At 33.6% G+C, this 23,430-nt stretch overlaps 1 protein-coding gene across 4 annotated transcripts in view; it reads left to right on the forward strand.

Moving 5' to 3' along the window:
- Positions 1-23,430, forward strand: part of SENP6 (SUMO specific peptidase 6) — a 106,669-nt gene that overhangs the window by 38,748 nt on the left and 44,491 nt on the right. For 2 of the 4 annotated variants that reach the window (XM_045543908.1, XM_045543911.1), the window contains 2 exons: positions 168-188; positions 12,354-12,424. In XM_045543908.1, coding sequence (XP_045399864.1) covers positions 168-188; positions 12,354-12,424 — 92 coding nt within the window. The remainder of the gene's footprint in view (positions 1-167; positions 189-12,353; positions 12,425-23,430) is intronic. The other 2 variants (XM_045543909.1, XM_045543910.1) reach the window with 2 other exon arrangements.

Here is a 23,430-nt window from a genome sequence, read left to right on the forward strand (position 1 = left end):
AAAAACAATTTAGACAATATTCAAAACATAGTAAATATATATAATCTGTTTAAAACAAATTAATCATGTTATAGTTTTGCCTTAATTGACTAAGTTACTACAAATACAGTGATATATCAACAATGAGGTCTTGCCTCTTACATTTTTTTTCTTTTTCATGTTTTAAGCAGTCTGGACCGAAAAGAAAGGTAAGCTTAATATTAATGAAATTAGAGCATGAATAAGCAGTTAAATACCAAACTATTTATATGCTTTGAAAAATATCCATTGAATTAGAATTCATCATTAAAGCTTATTAATTTAAATTTTTTTCTTTTCTTATTTGACACATAATAATTGTGCATATTTATGGGATACAGAGATATTTCAAAACGTGTGTACAATGTTCAATGATCAAATCAGGGTAATTAGCATATCTGTCACCTCAAACACTTGTCTCTTTTGTGTTGGGAACTTCAAAATCCTCTCTTGTAGCTCTTTGAAAATATATAACAAATTATAGTTAACCATATTCACCCGACAGTGCTGCAAAACACCAGAACTCATTTCTCCTATCTAGGTGTAATTTCGAATTTATTTGTTAGCCAACCTCTCTCTATTCTCCCCTCCCCCCACCCTTACTGTCCTCTAATACCAACAATTCTCTCTACAATAAAAGAAAACTTTTTAAGAGTACAACATGATATTTGGTTTATGTGGGTGATGTTTCAGCATCATTCTCAATATACATTTTTCTATGAATGATTATATATATTTATGCTGATATGTGACTACTTTCCTTTAAAAATAGAATATTACAATGCCTTAGTAGTAAAGTTGCTTTCAGATACATCACAAAATATTTGTTCTTATAGTTTAGTGACAACACTTTTTTTTTTTTTTTTTTTTTGGTGCACAGGCCCTGTCTAATCTATGGGGCACTGGGGGTGTGGAGCGTGGGTGCGTCCCCCCTCCATCATACCATGGGTCTTGGGCTCTGATTGTCACACAGGACTCAGGCAGAGCCTCATCTCACACATGGCATGGCTAGACTGTAGGCTTGCTTAACTCCTAGAATGGAAGAAGTGTGAGAATTATATTTAGGGTTAGGATTAGGGTTAGGGTTTAGGTTTAGGGTAAAGGGTTAGGGTTACAAATATCATTAGGGTTAGGGGCTAACGTTAGTGTTAGTGCTAGGGTTTAGGGTTAGGGGTTAGGGTTAGGGTCATTTGGTTAGGGTTAGGGCTAGGTTCATTGTAAGGGGTAGGGTTAGGATTAGGGATGTGGTTAGGGTAAGGGTTAGGGATAGCATTTTAGGGTTAGTGTTAGTGTTTATGTATTACGGTTTTGGTTACGGGTTTGTGTCAGAATTAGGGGTTGGGGTTAGGGTTAGGGATGAGGGTTAGTTTGAGAGGTTAGGGTTTTAAGCTTAGGGTTAGGTTTAGTTTATAGGTTTAGCATTAGGCTTAGGGTTAGGGGTTAGAGTGAGGGATTAGGATGAAGGCATGGGCCCTGTATGCTCTATGCGGGGTCGGGACTGGGAGCATCGCCGGGACCGCACTCTGTTGTACCCAGTTCATGGGACCCTGGGTCTCATGCGGGACACAGGGGCGGAGCGAGTGACAACACTCTTGGTTTTACACTTTAGTAGACTTGGGGGGAGGGAGGGAGAAATGGAATTAAAACACCTTAAGCTTGAAGTTAGAACTTTAAACATCAAATGTATTCTATTCTGACCCAAAAATTTGTAACAGAATTTTGTCACCAACCTTCTTCTATTACTATTTGTTCCTCTTGTAAGAACATTGACAGATACATATTCTTTTTGGAGAAATTCGAATAATATAAATGACATGAAAAAGTTTTTAAGAATACACATTTCTTTGAATAGTGAAATAGTTTTAATTGTTTTAAAGCAAGTGTCTGTAAAAGTAGCTTCTCTCCCTAGAGATATGTATGCAGGATTTTTTTGTGCATGTGCATTTTTTTTCTTGCTTTGATGAGATTCTCAAAAGTCCTTTGAGAAAACTCCTCATTCTACCCTCAAACAGTTTAAGAGCCTTTGTATTAAAGCAATACTTTCATGTAATTTGTGAGTGTCAAAAGAAGGGACATTCCATAATTTTAATTCTTTAACTGTGTAATTTTGTTTAACGGTATAAAGGAGGTAGAGAGGACAATCTGCAATATTTTATAAAGTGCATGTGTTCCACATTACGTCATGAACACCAAGTTTCTGAAATACAAATTTCGAGGTGATCCTTCCAGCAAAAAATTTAAGCATATTTTATAATTGTCAAATACTTTACAAGTCTTACATGTTTTAAATGAATGGGTTATGCAAATATTTTACTTACCTATTTCCTAGGAAAAAAGTATTTTCCTATTGTGTCAGTTTTTTCCTTTAGTAAATCATTATCTCTTGCCAGATATAGATCATTCATTTTATATATTTTCAATTTATAACTCCTAAGTGACTATTTTTTTAAGTAAGTTCATTTATAAGATATTTTAATAAAATTGCCAGAAATATATATTAAATAATTCTTCGTAAAATCACACATAAAACAGACTTTTGGTTTAGCCAAATAAACACATTCTTTCCTATATGTTATTATAATTAAAATGTAGGTACAGTTATATTACCAGAATAATAGAAAAATTTTAAATTATTCTTTTTTACAATACCCTGGGAGGATTTGTGGTTTTTCTACTGTTTTGACTTCTTATGCCTATTTCTGTGGTGGGAATGTATTCATTGATACATTTAGCAAATATTTAAATGACCATATGAGCCAGGCACTCTTCTAGAGGCAGACAGATATACCTGCCCTCTTGGAGCTTACATTCTTGTTGGAATAATACTGGAATAGGAGTCAGATATACAATTAAATAACCAACATAATCACTAGATACATTATTTGCTATAAAATGGGAATAATAGTATTAGTCCAATTTTTATTTTTCACTTTTTTTTTTTTTCTTTTGAGACAGTCTTGCTTTGTTGCTCAGGCTAGACTGCTGTGGTGTCAGCCTAGCTCACAGCAACCTCAGACTCCTGGGCTTAAGCAATCCTTCTGCTTCAGCCTCCCCAGTAGCTGGGACTACAGGCATGTGCCACCATGCCCGGCTGATTTCCTTCTACATATATTTTTAGTTGTCCAGATCATTTCTATTTTTGGTAGAGACGGGGTCTCACTCTTGCTCAGGCTGGTCTTGAACTCCTAACCTCGAGTGATCCATCCTCCCGCCTTGGCCTCCCAGAGTGCTAGGATTATAGGTGTGAGCCACTGCACCCGGCTGTATTTGCCCAATTTTAAAAGAGTTTTGTGAGGAACAAATGAGATAGTTATTTAAAACTGACTTATACATTATAACAAATTTGAAATTGCTGAACATTTAATAGTAATAGATATTGAAATTCTTTCAGTCTTTTGTGCTAAGATTACATGAAGGGACTCTAAAGCTCTTGAAAACTAAATGTCAAGCAGCAACTGTTTATAAAAGACCTTGTAACAAATATAACCAAGTGCTTTACTCAGCAACTTAGTTACTGTTAGGCTGAATTTAGCCCATAATCTTTTGGATACCTACCTAAAATTATTTTGTTTGTCTTTATCAGAGGTCAACTGAGAAGAACTTTTGTGTTATCAGCAGATTTTATTTGGTACATTTTTTTTCAAATAGTCTTTTCTTTCTCATGAATAGTAAGCTACATCTTTTTTCTGATCTTTGAAGAGTAATAGAAGATCTTTTTTCTTTATCCCTTACCACATGAGGGACAATGAATCTCTGAAATAAAAGATTTATTTATAGGAGAATGATTTATCTTTAAAAAACTAGGTAGTTATAGAAGGTTAATGTCTTCCAGGTTTTTTTCCACTTGTACTATATACTAAGCACATTGAAGTATGTTTTATGCTTAAAACCTAACTAGAATAAATAAATAGCAATATTAAGATATAGAACTTGCAGACTTAAAAAAAATTGCCGCTAATTCTGTGTTGTGGGTGACTGACAACTTGGATGACTTAAATTCCTTTCTAACTCATGGCCACATGGGATATAAATACGGTGTGGTAGCACCAGTGACCTAGAATATTTAATCTGGCATTTGAACTGCCTTTTTTTCCTTTCCCTGATAAAGAATCTCTTGACCTATTATAAAACTGAAGCACATAGTGGCTTTTGAATTTAAAACATTTTTTAAGTATTTATTTATTTATTTATTTATTTTGAGACAGAGCGTCACTTTGTTGCCTTGGCTAGAGTGAGTGCCATGGCGTCAGCCTAGCTCACAGCAACCTCAAACTCCTGGGCTTAAGCAATCCTACTGCCTCAGCCTCCCGAGTAGCTGGGACTACAGGCATGCGCCACCATGCCCGGCTAATTTTTTTCTATATATATTTTAGTTGAGCAGATAATTTATTTCTATTTTTAGTAGAGACGGGGTCTTGCTCTTGCTCAGGCTGGTCTCGAACTCCTGACCTCGAGTGATCCACCCACCTCGGCCTCCCAGAGTGCTAGGATTACAGGCGTGAGTCACCGGGCCCGGCCTAAGTATTTTTTTAATTGCAAAACGTATATACATGTTGTAGAGAATTTTGAAATAAAAAAGGCAAGAAGGTGAAAAGAATGCAATAAAAACATGAAATACTAGAAATGCTTACAGGGTGTGTGTGAAAAGACAAGTATAGTTAGAGAATGTATAATTTTTTAAAGTTCTCATAATAGAAAATTACATTGTTAGGATTTGGATACATTTCTTTCTGATCTTTTTTTTTCTATGTACTTTTTAATATATTTAACATACGTGAAGTCATAATGAAAATGAAGCTAGGTATTCTGAATTTTCACCTAACACGTCTTGAACATTTTTCCTTGTCATTAAGTTGGCTTCTAAAGAATAATTTTTAATGACTATGTAATAACTTGTCCTGGAGATATACATAACTTATTTACCCATTAGCCCATATCTGGTTGTTTTTTACTGTTATATATATCACATTGATGAAAACCTTTGTTTGCATCTCTTAGAATAAATCTCTGGAAAAGGATTTTTTTTGCCAAGAATCCAAATGTTTTTAATGCTTTTGATAAGTGCTGCTAAATTGTTTTTTTGGAGATTTGGAACTCATTCATAATAGCGACATAAATTGCTATCTGAAGTATCTGAAAATAAAATTATATTCAGATGATAACTATCTTCCTTGGAATAAGAGTTGTCTGAACTCTTAGAAATAATGAGTGGAGCAAGATGGCAGACTACAAGACTAATAATAATTTGACCTCTAATCAATTGAGATATATATTGGAGAGGCCACAATATTCACAGTAGCAACTAAAACTAAATAGTAGTAATAAAATTAATAATGAGTAATCCCTTATAAATGTATCTAAAGAACCTAATCTGTGGCATATATTACGTTCCTTGTTGGTATAAGACTTTGTTATTTGATGCCTGTGTTCCTTAAGATAAAGTGAATTTAATGTAATTCTAGTCAGAATCTCAGTGAGTTTGTTGTTATTTTAAGAAATTTAACAAGTTGATTCCAAAGTTCATTTAGAAGAGTATTTGAGAAGAGTAATAGACTTATCTTTTTTTAACCAAGAATAAATGAGGGAAGAAAAGAATAACTCATGTTGCCACATAATAAAACCTACTATAAAGAAAATAGGCTGGACGTGGTGGCTCACGCCTGTAATCCTAGCACTCTGGGAGGCTGAGGCGGGCGGATCGTTGGAGCTCAGGAGTTCCAGACCAGCCTGAGCAAGAGCGAGACCCTGTCTCTACTAAAAATAGAAAAAAATTATATGGACAGCTAAAAATATATGTAGAAAAAATTAGCCAGGCATGGTGGTGTATGCCTGTAGTCCCAGCTACTTGGGAGGCTGAGGCAGAAGGATAGCCTGAGCCCAGGAGTTTGAGGTTGCTGTGAGCTAGGCTGATGCCACGGCACTCATTCTAGCCTGGGCAACAGAGTGAGACTCTGTCTCAAAAAGAAAAAAAAAAAGAAAAAGAAAAAAAAATAGTGATGGCACATGGAAACTCTAGTAAAAGACTAGACAGTAAGATAGTAAACAAATTAGGAAGTTCAGGTGTATTCAATTTCCAACCAACCTGGCCAATAAATAAGAACAAGTCTATAGTGCCTTTAAATGCTTGAATTTTGATATTTGTACATTGGTTGACAAAATTTTGGATTACAATATGATGCTTCTGCATGGTGGCCAGTGGTTCAGTTTTGGCAGCATTACCATCCTTGGTAATGACATTGAATATCTGTGCAATTGTTTGAAATGATAAATATACTTCTCATTACGTACTGCTTTTTGGTGTACATTTTTACTTATTCCAAGTGTTTATTGAGCCTCCTGTGTTCTAGACATAATTGATATAGTGATTAACAAAACAGACAAGATCCATGCACTTCTGTAGTTTATATTCTGATGAGGCAAAGACTAACAATTAACAAGTAAAACATAAAATAATAAGTTCTATGTAGAGAAATATAATTGGATGATGTGATAGAGTGACAATATGGTTTCTTTAGATTGCGTGTTCAGGGTAACTCTTTACTAAGAAGCTAACATTTAATCAAGGACTAAAAGAGAAGGAGTCTGCAGTGTCTTGATCATAAGAATGGCTTTCCCAGATAGGGAAGAGGTGGTGCTAAGTTACTAATGCAGGGATGAGCTGGCGTGTTCAAAGAACAGAAAAAAGGTCACCTGTGGCTGGTGCTTAGAGAGCAAAGGAGAGAATGTTATGAGATGGGTTTGGAGAGATCTGCTGGGATCTAGATCACAGAAGGCTTTGTAAGACGATGTGAAAAGTTTGGACTTTTTATTAGTGCAATAGCTTTCAGAGCATTTTAGATAGGAAAGTGTTGTTACCTGATAAATCTTGGAGATTTTTAAACACAGTCTTTTGTATAGGATTTGTAATTTGGCACAATTAAAAACTTAAGACAGTGGCAATTCAATTAAGGCTAAACATGTTCCCCTTTCTAAATAGAGATGTGCTGCGAAGGAAAATCAATAATAGTCTATGACTAAGTATTCAAAACTAGCGCAGCAAAATCCAGGAGTAGAGGAAGTAGAAAAACAGAAGAAAAGCAATCTTCCAGTCTTTTTTTGGAGGGGATTGGAAGATTATGGTGGAAAAATAAAAGGATTTTGAAGGTCTTATGCCATTAAGGATGCAGTAGAACTTAGCTTGAGGACATAGTTTGAATCTTGATAGATGTTAAGGAAACAGAAATATGCAAGTGGAATAAGGGTTGAGAGTAGGAAGGTAATTATTAATTTGTTAAATTAAGTGGGGGATGGGGGAAACAAATGAACAGTAAATTGTGCAAGCAATAGTGTAAATTATTTAAAAATAGAAGAAATGAGAAAACAAAATGAAACAGTGGTAAACATACAGGTAATGAAGTAAGAGGAAAGGAAAATATGAAGTCTGTCAGCTGTTTTAATAATTGTAATCAAGTTGAATATATTTAATAGGAGACAAATAGATTGGATTAAACCCAGCTATACTATATTGTTTACAAGAATCAGGCTAAAATAATAATATGAAAGTAAAGGTTTGTTTGGAGCCATTAGAGATGCAAACAAAAAGAAAGCATGAGTAGAATTTTAATAAAAAATGAGATGGAATTAAGGATTAGAAGCACTTGACAAGATAAAGGAGCACATTTTGTTAATGTGCTAATTGTGTTAAGGCCCAATTTGTAAGAATGTAAGAAGTAAATATATAAAAAAACTCCCATATAGTATTTAAAATGAAAGAAGTTTTTGGTTAGACTACAATTGTGGGAGATTTTAATACATCATCTTAAAAATGAAACTGACTTATCAGTCTAAAATGTTTGGAATAATGGATTGTAACTGTAAAAGGAATACATTTGCTTTATAGAATTTATATCTTTTGATGTCTGTTTTGTAATGGAAAAATTAGTAAGAAGAGCTATCATTAAAGCAAGGCAAAAAACAAACAATCAAAATACCCAGATCCTGGTAGTTTCTAAATATCATTTTCCTATAAAAAGAACATGGAGAAATGACTGATTCTAGGGACATGATAGGTAAAGCACAAAATGAATATGATGAGAGAAACCTAGCAAGTACTAAAAAAAAGAGTGCTCACTTTAGTAGCACATACACTAACATTGAAAAGATAGACGATTAGCTTGGATGACACACAAATTAGTATAGAGTTGAGAAAGAGGTTTGTTTACATATGTTTATACATATTTTTGTAAATTTTGTGTTGTATATATTTTATTAATAGTACAGTAAGAAAACAAGAAAAGGATAGGGTCACATCAAAGGAACATAGGAGCCAACTGAAAGCTCCCAAAGGCTGGAACTGTAACAATTGGTTTATAACCCTAAGTATAAAATATCCGTGAGTCATATTGATGTAAATGTATAAGTAAATCATTTATTTATTGAACTATCCTAGCAATCTTGAAAGTAATACCACTTTGGGTACAGTACTGAATTTGCTAATAAGATTTTACAAGCTGCATAAAATGTACTGAGAGAGAACTGTTTCATATAGAAGAATACCAAAAATATATGTAGATGCTCCCCTCTTCAGGAAGTGGAGCTTAATTATCCCCGTTCCTTTTGAACATGGGCGGGACTTGCTTCCAAGGAGAGTATGGAAAGAGAAAAATGGTAACTTTATAGTGGAGAAACCTGGCAAACACTTAGGCAAGAGATCAAGGTTAATTTAACATCACCAGTGATGTCATACTGATCACATTTACCTTATGATACAATGTGATTAGAAGTGCACTTCACTCTGTGATATTCTCCGAAACCCACAGCCTCAGTCTAATCATGAGAAAACATCAGACTAGACCTAGATTGGAGGGCATTCTATAAAATACCTTATCAGTTCTCTTCCAAAGTGTCGTCATGGTCACGAAGAATAACAAAAAGCCAAGAAACACAGAGGGGAGAATAAGGAGACCTGGTGACTTAATGGCAGTGTATCCTGGATTGGATCTTGGAACAAAAATAGGGTGTTACTGGGATAGCTGGTAAAATTCAAATAAAGTCTTAAGTTAGTAATAGTGTACCAGTGTTGGTTTCTTTTTTGACACATTTGTGATGGTATTGTTAAGGTGTTAACATTACAGTGAGGAATATAAGGGAATTCTGAATTGTCTTTGCAACTTTTCTGTAAATCTAAAATTATTTCAAAATTATGTTTACAAAAAATAAGACGTTTGCAGCTGATCTTATCTAACCTTTAACAACAAAGCATTTTGATGTTATGTAAAAGGTTTAGGATAGAGAAATAAAGGCTGTCCATCTTATGCAGCTTATAAAATCTTATGTTTATATAGTCAGGTTTCTAAAATTTCTACACAAAACACAAACCCTGAGAAGCAAAAATCCTCCCCACCTACAGATGACAAAGAAGCTTCTCTGCCTCTGCTTAGTTTGGGTGGAGAAGAGATATCCGTTGAGATTAAATCCTAGGCTTGAGCTTCATATGAGTTTGAAGTTTGAAATTTGTACCTACAAGAGTAATAAAAACCTCAAATTAAGAAGTTAACATAAATTTTGATTTTAGGTCATCTAGCAAAAATTTGCAAAAACAACTAAATTTTAAAGAAAATAAGATAGCTTATGGCTAGAAAATTATTTTAATTCTCTCATCAAACGTACAATTTTTATCTTGAAATTCTTTTATTGTATTTAAAGTATACTTTAATTTCTTCAACTTATTTTTTTGAAAATAAAAATTTATTCTGTTTGTGTAAGAAAACATAGCAGATATTGAAAACAGGGTGGACGTAAATCTGGAAATATAAGGAAACATATGTAATAGTTTAATATTGCATTATAATAAATAAGGCTGTGGATATTACATGATGTATTTAGCACGTTGTCCCTTATTAACAATGCATGGTTCAATACCCTGTGTCAAACTGCAAAGAATACAGAGAGTTAATGTAGCATTTTCATCAATCTTTGCATACATGTATGATTTGCCATCTCAAATGATTTGTCAGTTCCTTTTATGGAATAAACCTGTGCTTTTAGTACCCCAGAAAAGTAATCAAGCAGGTTTGAACTGAAAATAAAATCCATATTTCCAAATTTTGTGGTCACTTATAACTGTCAATTATTTTCCTTATTGATAATCTTCGCTATTTCAAAATATGTATTGTCCACTGTTTTAAATATATATGATATACTCAGTTACTGGGGAGTTTACCACAATAGTATATTTTGCTGCATATTTATTGCCTCTGTGTTGCATTTTAAAGTTGGAGTTTTAATTTTTCCAAAGTGTAGAGTTATAAAAATTGGGGGTTAAGAAATCATTTATTCAATTTGAAGATAAGATACATTATATCCTCTTTAAAGCGAAAGTGTATGGAATGTAAAAACATTCATTTTATTTTAATCCTGATAGTTAGGAACTAAAAACCTACTTTCTTTTTCCTTTTTTTAAGAGACGGGTTCTCACTACATTGCCCAGGCTGGACTCAAATTTCTGGCCTCAAGCGATCCTCCCTCCTCTGCCTCCCTAGTAGTTAGGATTACAGGTGCATGCCAATGCCTGGCACCTACCTTCTTTCTTGTAGGACTATTACTATTCTCATCTTCATAACTTATATCCTCACAAATCTTAAAATTTTGGCAAGATGGAAATTGCCCACTTGCTCCAGATATTGCTCTGCTCATCAATATTGATGCAGTTTGTTAGGATTCATACTCTAGCGTTGCCATTGAATGTGTGACAATAGGCAAGTTAATTAACCTCATTGTGCTTCATTTTCTTCGTCTACGAAGTGCTAATAATAGTATTTACCTTATGAGGTTATCATGAGGATTAAAGGAATTAATAGATACAAAGCACTTAGAACGGTACCTGACACATGACATTTAATATTTGCTAACTGCTATTACAGTGTACTACTATCACCACTCATTATTCTTTTATGTCATTTTCGTATTTTGTTTTCCTTTTAAGTGCTGTAACTTTTATAATGTTAAAATATGAAATTCTTATAAGAAAATTTCTTTGGGATTTTTGTTTAATTAAAGTGAATTGCATTGCTCTAATAAATAGAAGATACAGATCACTGGTGTGAATAGCATTACAAATAAGTAGAATAGCTTCTTTTATTTTTAATTCCCTGGTTAAATAAAATGGGAATATTTTTAGAAGTTTTTATTTAGGGTGGGAAAGTAGCTATTGTAGCTCCCTGGTCTATTGCACTTTTTTTAGGTTCTCCTTATATATTCCTTTTATCCCACAATTAGGTATAGGGTTTTTGCTTTTTTTTTTTGAAAATTAGTGTCTATTTGGATTTATGACATAGTATTTAGGACCCTTAGTTACTAAAGATTATGTTTAAAATCATTGAAATCAATTGTATATGAAATTTGACAAAGTAATATTTTAAAACAAATATACTAATATCCCCTGCCATAATGTAGTCATATCATGAGACTAAAATACTTATTCCATGATTGCTGGTTTTGTACATAACATTTTTTTTGTTCTGATTTTAGAATTATTCTCGAGACAATCTTATTCAGCATTTATTTCTTCATTCAGTGATTTTTAAACAAGTAAAATACATTTACAGTAAAATTGGACAAATTGAGTATTAAGCTGAGAGTTTTTTTTGTTTGTTTGTTTGAGACAGAGTCTTGCTTTGTTGCCCAGGCTAGAGTGAGTGCCGGGCTAGAGTGAATGCCATGGCGTCAGCCTAGCTCACAGCAACCTCGAACTCCTGGGCTTAAGCGATCCTACTGCCTTAGCCTCCCGAGTAGCTGGGACTACAGGCATGCGCCACCATGCCCGGCTAATTTTTTCTATATATATTTTAGTTGGCCAGATAATTTCTTTCTATTTTTAGTAGAGATGGGGTCTTGCTCTTGCTCAGGCTGGAAAGCTGAGAATTTTTTTATTCAAAATATGATAAGTGAATATGAAGTATTATGAGTTTTTAATATAATTTCTATAAGCTGATTGTGAAGGCAATTCCAAAAGAAAATTCTAAAGATTTGTGCATTTGAGGAATAAATGTATATAGCTTTTCAAAGTGACTACTTTGAAAGGATAATAATTTGGATTCATTTATTAAATATTTATTCAACAGTCTGACTTATTTGCTCTGATAGATTGACATTCTAAGTAAAATAGAGTCACTACTCTTAGGGAGCTTATAATGTATTCAGCATTCGTATATTTGTGTAATACAGTTTTATAGTATCATTTTTATATTGCTAAGAAGCTGTGATTTGCTTTTAATAACATAAGTATGCACTTAACTTTTTAATTTTGAAAACTATATTTTCTGTTAGAATAAAACTATATGAATTTCCTTTTCTAGGAAAGAATACCCACCTCATGTCCAAAAAGTTGAAATTGATCCTGTAAGGTTAAGTCGGCCCCAAGGTGCTGGTAAGTGTGCAGTTTTATTTGTTATAGCTGTGAAGGGTTTTGGATTACTGCATGAAAAGTACAGAGATATGACACGGGCTTTAGAATATTCCCAGGTATGAGAGAAATATGTAGAAAACCATTTTTTGTAACTGATTTGAGAATTTCTTTAACTGTGATCTGATATCATCAGGGGATGGTTGCACAGTGAGGTGATTACTGTTTGAAATCTTTTGATCATATTAGCATTTTTATATTATAAATCTAAATATTAGCTGTAGTTGAATTATTAGCTTTGAGATTGGGTTTTATTGAATTATGTTATAATGTTGTATTATGTAATTGTCTTTTCATTTAATGGTTTTGATCCTAAAACTTGGAATACATTAGGGAACTCCTTGATTAAAAAGAGACCATACTTGATACAACTGTGTTAATAGTAGATGTTGGAAAACCAGTGTGAGTAGAAATTCATATTTGTATTGAAATAATTTTTAATAAACTGGTATTATAGTAATATAAAATAAAATAAGGGCACATAACATTTATAAAAAATATTGCCATCAAATCAGTTTTCATTATTTAGAATAATAAATTTTAATATATGTCTAGCTTGTTTGTCCTATGCCTTTGCTTGTTTAAATAGCTCTGATGCCTCTTAATTCCAAAATCTAATGATTTTACACAGCTAGGTTTTCCAGATAGCTGAAAGTGTGTGTTTTAAAACACTCATATTGTTTTTCTACTTTGGGTGAAAAATCTTTTGTACGTGTACTGGACATACCTCTATTTTATGAAGACAATATCTAAACTTAGTTTTATTTTTTGTTAGTTACCTGCAGTCATTATGAATGTTAATTATTGTACTTTGCAATGCATATTTATGCTAAGTTTATTAAGTTTAGCAACAGTGACTCCCCTCTTCAGCATTCATTTTGTTATGCCTTAAATCTTCATTGAACTCTTACTCTGTACTACATGCAGAGTCAAATGCTTTATATTCATTATTCACTTTTATCCTAGCTTTCTATCCAAGATCCCTGTAAGCTAAATTCAACATTTACCTGCATTGTGTACAAAGGAGGAAACTGAGGCACGGAAGGATTATATAACTTGCTCAAGGACACAGAGCTAGTAAATAGCAAAGCTGATATTGGAACCCAGGTCTGTTTGATGCCAAATCACATGCTCTTAACCACTGTGCTTTGCTGTTTTCTTGCTCAATCACAAAGAAAGTTACTTCTAATCCTCAGAGAAGAACTAAGTGTACAATAGGTATTATTTCCATTTTATAAATGTATCTCAGAGAGGTTTAAGTGATTTGGCCCATTAATACAGTTTTAGATGATAGTTAGCCAGGCTTGTTAACAAATAATTTTTAAAATTTATTTAACAGTATTCATTAAGTAGATAAGAGTACTCTTCTTTCTGTTAACTTATTTTGAAATAATTTTAGACTTACAGAAAAATTGCAAAATTAGTACAGAGAGGTACCCATTTGACCCTTCACCCTGCTTCCCCTAATGTTAACATCTTTTTAATCATAGTACATGTATCAAATTAAGAAATTGGCATTGCTGTAAGATTCTTGACAAAATTATAGAACTTGTTAAAATTTCATTAGTTTTTCACTAATGTCCTTTTTCTGTTCTAGGATCCCACATTGCATTTAATTGTCATGTTTTCTTAGTTTCCTTGAAAATTTTGAAGACTACTAGTCAGTTGCTTTGTATAATGCTTCTCGATTTGGGTTTGATGATGTTGTCTTATTAGATTTAGGCTATGGATTTTGGCAAGACTTTCACAGAAGTGATGTGCCCTTTTCGGGGATTGCAAGATGTTGATGCGTCTTATTATCGGTGATGTTAACCATGATCACTTGGTTAAGGTAGTTTCTACTAGGTTTCTTCATTGTAAAATCACCATTTTTTCCTTGGTACTTAATAAAGATCTTGGAAGAGATACTCTGAGACTCAAATATTCTGTTTCTCCTCAAACTTACTCACTGATTTTAGCATCCATTGCTGGATCTTGCTCACAACAGTTATAGCTTGATGTTTGTCTAATGGTGATATTTTTATTTTCCTCATTTCTTTAACATTTATTAATTGAAATTTTTCTGTAAGGCAGAGCTGTACCTTCCCTATTTGATTATTTATATCTGTAGACTCATGGTTAATAAATGAGGTTCTTATTTACAGATAAACTTTAGGAGAGGAGTATTGGTATATTTAACTTGTAAACTTTGCATCTTCTTTTATGTTAGGTAGATACATGAATATTGCATTTTATTTTAGGATTTCCTTTAAAGATGGTTTTGAAAACATTGAGATTTCAAAACCAGGATCACTAGTTACTGGCATAGCTCGAAGAATAATTTTCTTTTACAAAGAAATCACTGTTGTTCTATAGTTCTTAACACCCAAGGTGATTTTCTTTATCATTATTTCTGTTCCCTTTATTTTGAATTTAAGAGGCATTTAATATGAATTTTGGTAAGTTATAGCCATATTCCAGCACTTACTAAAATTAATAGGAAGTTCTTTAGTATAAAATTAAAGGTGTAAACCATTAAGTATAATTTTTGGTCACACTACATGTCCTGTTTATTATTTGTTATTTTTAAATTTTTCTGAACATATAGAATAACAACTATATGACTGTATTATTAAGATATCTTGGCCTAGGCATGGTGGCCTACGTCTGTAATCCCAGCACTTTGAGAGGCCAAGGCAGGAGGATTGCTTAAGGCCAGGACTTTGAGACCAGCCTGGGCAAAATAGCAAGACTCCATCTCTACAAAAATAAAAAAAATTAGCCAGGTGTGATGGCTCTCACCTGTACTCCCAGCTACTCTGGAGTTTGAGGTGGCAGGATCGCTTGGGCCCAGGACTTTGAGGTTGCAGTGAGCTGATCATGCCTCTGTACTCTATCCAGCCTGGGTGACAGAGCAAGACCCTGTCTCAAAAAAAAAAAAAACCTCATGTTTTTTCCCTACTTTTTTTTATTGTTTCTTAGACTTCCTTTTTGTTTTCCCAACCTGTTTTTTTAATCTTTCACAAAGAGAGTGAATAGACATTTGCTGTCTCTGAATATACATTTAATTACATTCCTGATGTATTATGTGATTACAACTCAGTCCCCTGATTTGGCACTATTTAATTCACATGTACAGAGGATAAATATACCCTCACGCTCAACTAGTCAGGGTAGTTGCTATTAGCATTTTAATATATAACTTTCCAAACCTTTTGTATGCATGTATTCATGCTCTGTTCTGTAACTTGCTTTTTGACTTTGTTATGATATTTCCTGGTTCTGCACTCTCATTAAAAGATATTGGAATGTCAGAGGAAAACCAGCATGGAAAACACAATTAAGAACTTTGAAGGAAGTTTAAGAATCAAATATGGATTAATTCCTTATAAGTAGGAATAACTTCCTTACAACTTAATGTGTCCAAGTCTCTAATCAAATTTTAATGACTGTATAGTGGCACAGTATAAATTCTAATTATTAATATAATTTAGTTTTTAATGTTTCGATATTATAAATAATATGATTGTTATACTAGTACCTCCATTTTGTGTATTTGATCTATTTCTTTAGATCAAATCCTTATAAATGAAATTGCAGGTTGAAAGCTGCATACTTTTTTTTTTTTTTTAAGAGAAGTAGGTTCTCGCTTTGTTGGCCAGGCAGTGGTGCGATCATAGCTCATTGCAGCTTCAAAGGGCTCAGGTAATCCTCTTGCCTCAGCCTCCTGGCTAGCTAAGACGATAGGCTCATACCATACCATGCCTGGTTAATTATTTGTTTTTTTGTAGAGACAAGGTCTTGCTATATAGACCGGAATGGTCTCAAACTCTTGGTTCAAGCAATCCTCCTGCCTCAGCCTCCCAATGTACTGGTATTACAGACATGAGCCACCATGCCCAGCCTGTACACATTTTTAAGACTTGATATGTTATTGCCAAAATGGCTTGTGTAAAGATTGTTAGCTCCTAACAAACAGTGTTATTTGAGTATGCCTGTTTTCTCCTGCTTTTCAGTAATACTAGATATTATCATTCTTTTAGGCTTTGTCAATCTAATCAAACATGTATTTTTCACATTGCCTTCATTGCTGGTAAGGCATGGGTTGTGGGTTTTTTTTTTTTTTTTTTTTTTTTTTTGAGAAAAGGATCTTACTATGTTGCCCAGGTTGGTCTCGAACTCTTAAGCCCAAACGATCCTCCCCTGATCAGCCTCCTAAGTAGCTGGGATTACAGGCATCTTATATGTTTAATGTCCATTTGAATTTCTTTTATTCATGTTTGCCCATTTATTTATTGGGTCCTTTGCCTATTTATTATTTATTTATTTATTAAAGCTACTTATTTATTAAAGCTTTTTATAAGCTGAAGACAGTAACTCTCCGTTATCTCTGATGTAGATACCTTTCCATTTTGTGATTTTTCTTTTACTTTTTCTAGTGTTGTCAAATATTACATTTTAATTTTGTTGAAGTCAAATCTATTTGTTGTTAAAGTTAGGTTTACTTCTTTAGTCTCATGTTTGGAAAAGCTTTTCCTACCCTGGATTTCTAAAAATATCCACCTTTATTTTCTTTTTTTTTTTTTTTAATTTTAATTTTAATTTATTTATTTATTTTTTTTTTGAGACAGCGTCTCACTCTGTTGCCTGGGCTAGAGTGCCGTGGTGTCAGCCTAGCTCACAGCAACCTCAAACTCCTAGGCTTAAGCGATCCTACTGCCTCAGCCTGATCTTGAACTCCTGAGCTCAAACGATCCGCCCGCCTCGGCCTCCCAGAGTGCTAGGATTATAGGCCACCTTTATTTTCTGAAAGTCCTTTTAGGTTTATTTTTATTTATATACACATTTTTACATTTAAATTATTTTTATTTTTAAACAATATTCTTTTATTAACTTTATTTCCCTTCAATATATGTGGGTGAATGTTCAGGAGTACCTAAAAAAGTATTTAATAAATTGCTTTAGGAGTAAATTTCAACTGTATTTTTCGTCATGCTTTTGGGATGTCAAACCTTTTTTTACTAGCTTATTTTATAAATATTAATATATTTGTAAGTTTTCCACTGATACATTAAAGTTAGGTATGACTTATTAATGCAAGTTTGCCTTGTGCCTCTATACCATGAAAGTGGTGTTCTCAGGAAGCTCAACAGCTAGAGAGACTACAAACTTGTAAGCATGTTGCTATACAATTGAGAAGTACTGTATAGAGGCAAATTCAAAATGTTGTCATGTCTTAAAGGAGTGGTCACTGACCCTTTCTTGAGGTTGAAATAAATCCTCACCAAAAAAAAAATGAATAAAGCTGAGTTTTGGCTAATCAGAGTTTGACAGACCAAGTAGAAGGGAAAAAGCATTGCAACTAATGAGAATAAAATGCAGAGGTACAACTAGTGAAAAAGTCTTAACCTTATTTGAATAAATAATGTATTAATATTTGATTGGGGACTAGATAGAGGATAGCCAGAATGAAGCCATAGAAGTAGGTAGAAGTCAGTTGTCATGCTAAGGAGTTTTTACTAAATTCCATAGACCAAAAGTATAGTATATAGCCAAAAGTAATTTTTAAAGAGCTTGTAATGAGAATGTGATACATGACTTTAATTTTATTTTATATTGAAAATCAGTTACAATAGCACCTACATGATAGAGAAAACCAACTATTTTTCTAGTTTGTCTTTTGAAAGATAGTCAAAAATAATTTAAAAGCAAATGTATAACTAAAATAAAGATAGTTTATGTTTTGTCACTATTCTCTGGGTATGTATTTTCCAGCATATTGTAATGTCACATCTAAAATCTCAAGAAAGTTAAGGCCTTTCTTTGCCCTGCCCCATCTCCAAGTTGTTATGAAAATTTTCAAACACATAGAAAAGTTGACTTTTATATAGTGAAAATGCATATATCTACAACATAGATTCTACAGGTAATACTTTTTTATTCTAAACACTTCAGGCATATCATTAACTTAGAATTCAGTATTAGTTTCCAATTTTCTTTTGAAATAAAATTTACATACTATGAAATATACAAATATTAAGTATACTGTTCAATAAATTTTTGACAAGTATTTGTCTCTTTCTAATTAAAACCCCTATGAAGACATAGTACAAATAGTATTGTCACCTCAGAAAGTTCCCTCATGTTCTTTCACAGTCCCTACCGGTGCCCCCTCAAAGGTAACCATTGTTTTGATTTTTCCCAGCATGGATTAATTTTACCCATTCTAGGACTATGTATAAATGGAATAATACAATATGTACTCATTTATGTAAAGCTTCTTTAATTCAGGGTAATTTTTTTTGAGAATCATTCATATCTTTGCATGCATCGGCAGTTTGTTCTTGTTTAGCATTCCATTGTATGGATGTACCAATTTATCCATTTACCAGTGGATGGATACCTGGGTTGTTTCCAGTTTTTGTCTATTATTAATAAAGCTGCTATGAACATTCTTTTTATGGAGGATTTTTTTTTACTTTGGATTTTAAAATTTGTTCTATCTATATTCAACCTTTATATAGATTACTCTTACTTATCCGATAATATCTTCCATCTCACTTTTCCTGCATATCTGGAAATAGTGTAGTATATTTAAAAAGACATTTTGCCTGGGCACCGTGGCTTATGCCTGTAATCCCAGCACTTTCAGAAGCTGAGGCAGAAGAATCACTGGAGCCCAGGAGTTTGAGGATGCCATGATCACACTACTGCACTCAGCCTGGGCAACAGAGTGAGACTCTGTCTCTAAAAAATAAAAATAAATTTAAAAGACATTAAGCTACCAGCTGGAGCAAGAGCGAGACCCTGTCTCTACTAAAAAAAAAAATAGAAAGAAATTAGCTGGACAACTAAAAATATTTATATATAAAAATTAGTCAGGCATGGGGGTGCATGCCTGTAGTCCCAGCTACTCGGGAGGCTGAGGCAGGAGGATCGCTTGAGCCCAGGAGTTTGAGGTTGTTGTGAGCTAAGCTGACGCCACGGCATTCTAGCCTGGGCAACAGAGTAAGACTGTCTCAAAAAAAAAAATAGACATTAAGCTAGAAAATCCAGTAGAAAGTATCTTAATCTTGATGTTCCTACTGGGTGATCTTGGGTAAATACTCTTTGTTCTCTTTCTCATCTCTAAAAGAGGGATTCGTCTAAAGCAGTAATGTCACATTCATCTCAGGTACCTTCTTGGAGTAATCTGTTAAGGATTTGCTACATCATGGCTTAGCACAAATCTCTTCTGTGATCAGTTAGCTAGTAAAACTTCCTTGAGCCACCAGTTATCAACTGTTTGCCATCCTTGGACCAGTCACGTCTTAAACCTTTTGCCATTTTATATTTGAGACTACCTAAATTTTTACCTGAGTTATCATAATCTTCTCAAATGTTTTCCCCTTCTTTCCCTAGAAGATAGAATCCTAAAGGAATTCCTGTTTTAAAAATTTTATTTTAATAGATTTAAGGGGTACAAATGGTTTTTTTGTTACATGGATGAATTGTGTAGTGGAGAAGTCTAGGCTTCTAGTGTACCCTTCACCTGAATAGTGTATGTTGTACACAGTGGGTTAATTTTTCACCCTGTATGCATCCCCCCCCACCTTCTAAGTCTCCAGTGTTCATTATGTCACTCTGTATGGTCATGCATACCCATTCCTTAGCTCCCACCTATTAGTAAGAATATATGGTGTTTGGTATTTTGTTCCTGGGTTACTTCATTTAGGATAATGGCCTCCAGTTCCATCTAAGTTACTGTGAAAGATATTATTTCATTCCTTTTCATGGCTGAGTAGTATGTCACAGTCTATATACCCTACATTTTCTTTATCTGTTCAACAGTTGATGGGCGCTTGTGTTGATTCCATACCTTTGCAATTGTGAATTGTGCTGTGATAAACTACGAGTGCAGGTGTCTTTTTTAGAAATTGACTTTCTTTTCCTTTGGGTAGATACTCAGTAGTGGGATTGCTGGATTGAATGGTAGATCTACTTTCAGTTCTTTAAGAAATCTTCTTACTATTTTCCAGAGAGGTTGTATTAATTTACATTCCCACCAACAGTGTATAAGTGGTCCCATTTCACTGCATCTGCTCCAGCATCTATTGTTTTTTGATTTTTTAATAGGTATTCTGAGAGGGCTAAAGTGGTATCTCATTGTGGCTTTCATTTGCATTTCCCTGATGACTAGTGATTTTGAGCATTTTTTAATGTTTTTTGGCCATTTGTTTCTCTTGAAAAATGCTCATGTCTTTTCCCACTTTTTAATATAAGGATTATTTGTATTTTTCTTGCTGATTGGTTTGAGTTCCTTAATAAACTCTGGATATTAGTCCTAAAGGAATTTCTTAACTCTGATACTAACATTTTTATGTTTATTACTTGTCTCTTTGTAGATCTACCCTGGTTTCTTATAACACTGTAGTCATTAGCCATTTTGTCACATCACATTGGTTTCAAAAGTTTTATCTTAATATTTTGAATTATGTCCTTCTTTGTCTTTTTCTTTCCTTCAAAACCTTTTAGATAGCTTTGATTTAGGGATCCATACTTTAATATCATTTATCTCTACCTATTACCAATAAAAGTCCTCAATTATCTCAAAGCTTGGTCCATTTGTTTCCCCCCCTTTGTAGTTATGATGGTAGGTAGAGAAAATGTGACATAGACATGATGTAATAGCTATAGTGAAGAGTGTGATTAAATAATCATAAATGAAGTGATACTGTTTTTGTTTTGTGGGAAGGGAGCTGTGGCTGCCTGGTGTGCAGCTGACCTCCCTGGTACTGATTTTTTAAAATGTCAGTCTCTTAAGTAGGATCTGTCAGAAAACTAACTAGATTGATATTTGAGCAAAATGATGTGCAAAGATACTGTGTGGCTTACAAAGATTAATTATGTTAGTAAGGATAAAGCTTTCCTTTGTGTAAATTATAGAATTTTTTAAGTCCAAAAAAACTGAGGGAGGGTATCCCATGTTTTAAGACTGCTCTACAGTAAATTAAATTTTTTGAATAATTGAGTTTCAGATAACTGTTTATATATTTTCTGAATCCCAAAATGTTATCTGCCTCCTTTTTTCCTTAGAGTGTCACATTATACCTCTTTAATAATCACTTGTATAGAAACTGCTTTTTATATCTATACAGTCAACAAAGTTTGTTAGCCCTCATAGAAATAATAACTCTGGACTGCATGCTCTGGACTGGAGCAGCTTCTCTGTAACCTCAGGAGAGAGAGGAAAAAGAAGCACCACCGTAAAGTAACTCTCCCCAGCTGAAGGCTAAGTCCTTATGCTTCATTATCTCTGTGTGGCAAAGAATAAGCCATTTTCAGATATGATGCGGTGATCTCTTCCCCTGACCCATGTAATTTCATTTTTTTATGTGTCATGTGATTTTATCTTTCTCATGTGATTCATTAATCCAAGTAAGCATTTGTTAAGACTTTACCTTTTGCAGTTTCTAGATGCTGGGAAAACATATGACTAAAACCTGATGTTTTGCTCTTTCAGAGCTGACAGTATGGTGGGGGAAATAGAAGTACAAATAAATGCAATAAAATAAAATTAATGCTATGGAAACTCTGAGGATCACTTAATTGTGCCTGGAGTGGGGCAGAGGCAGCTTCTTGACAAAGAAAGGTTTGAATTCACCAGATAGGTAGGGGTTCAATTTCTTGTGAAGAGAACAGCATTTGTAAGAGGGCTGAACAGAGAACACCCTGGAGAAATGCATTAAGACTGGAACATCAACATGAACCTTTGCTTGTCAAGAGATGGGGTTTAGAGTTTTTTCCTTAACTACTAGAATCATGGAAAACTTTTAAGTATTAGAATGACAAAGTCATATTTTTGTATTGAATCATTTCGACAGCGGGGAAGGATTTGAAGGGAGCAAAATTGGAACAAAGGAGATGAGTTTAGGCAAGAGTTAATGTAGTGGCAGTGGGTTTGGAAAGAAGAGAGTGAATTTAAGAGCTACTAGAAAGTAGAATTCTCTCGAAACTGAGGAAGGAGGGATAAGGAGTAGTCATGAATTATTTAAATTTCTAGCTTTGGTGTCTAGCAAAATAGAAGTACAAAGATTGAGAGATAATCACTTACTGGAACTTTGTGTGGTTACACTAAGCGAGAATGATTATATGAGTTTTTAAGGGCAGTATTGTATATCAAACTAAATATTAGATAATGTTGAATTTTATGTATATATAATGTTACCTAAAAAATAAAAGGAGGAAATAATAAGAGGAAAATAGAAGTATTTAACAAAGCTGGGATAATTCAGATAGGATGTTTTGGTTTGTCGATTCATTAACTTTTGTTTTAGAAACATATTTGCCTCTTGCATACTTTAACCTTTGCTGATGAAGTTAGATTGTAGTAAGTTTTAAATTGGCCTGTTTTGGAGTTCGTCAAATCATTTAAAATTTTTAATTATAGTCATATTGAAAATTATTAAATATACATTGAAAAATAATGGAAAAATTCTGTTTTGTGTATCTTGAACTTAAAAAACTGTTAGTTTGAGGGTTAGTTTGATTTCCTTTAAACAGTTGTATCTAATGTTTGAATTCAGATTTTTCTTATTAATCTAAGAAGTGTAATGAACTTGGAAAAAAGATATATGAGTGGTTCAGTACAAAATGTGCTTCTGTTGTTACCTTAGTAGTACAAACTAAGCTGAAGAGAATATTGGTATACTTGATGAATTGGTCCACACTGTGGATAATCTTAAAAGTTCTGATTATTCCTTTTTCTTTTTTTTTTTTCTTTCTTTTTTTTGAGTCAGAGTCTCGCTCTGTTGCCCAGGCTAGAGTGCCGTGGCGTCAGCCTAGCTCACAGCAACCTCAAACTCCTGGGCTCGAGCAATCCTCCTGCCTCGACCTCTCCAGTAGCTGGGACTACAGGCACTTGCCACCATGCCCAGCTAATTTTTTTCTATTTTTAGTAGAAACGGAGTCTCGCTCTTGCTCAGGCTGGTCTCGAACTCCTGACCTCAGGC

The sequence above is a fragment of the Lemur catta genome, chromosome 2 (assembly GCF_020740605.2).
Source record: "Lemur catta isolate mLemCat1 chromosome 2, mLemCat1.pri, whole genome shotgun sequence".
Taxonomy (NCBI): domain Eukaryota; kingdom Metazoa; phylum Chordata; class Mammalia; order Primates; family Lemuridae; genus Lemur; species Lemur catta.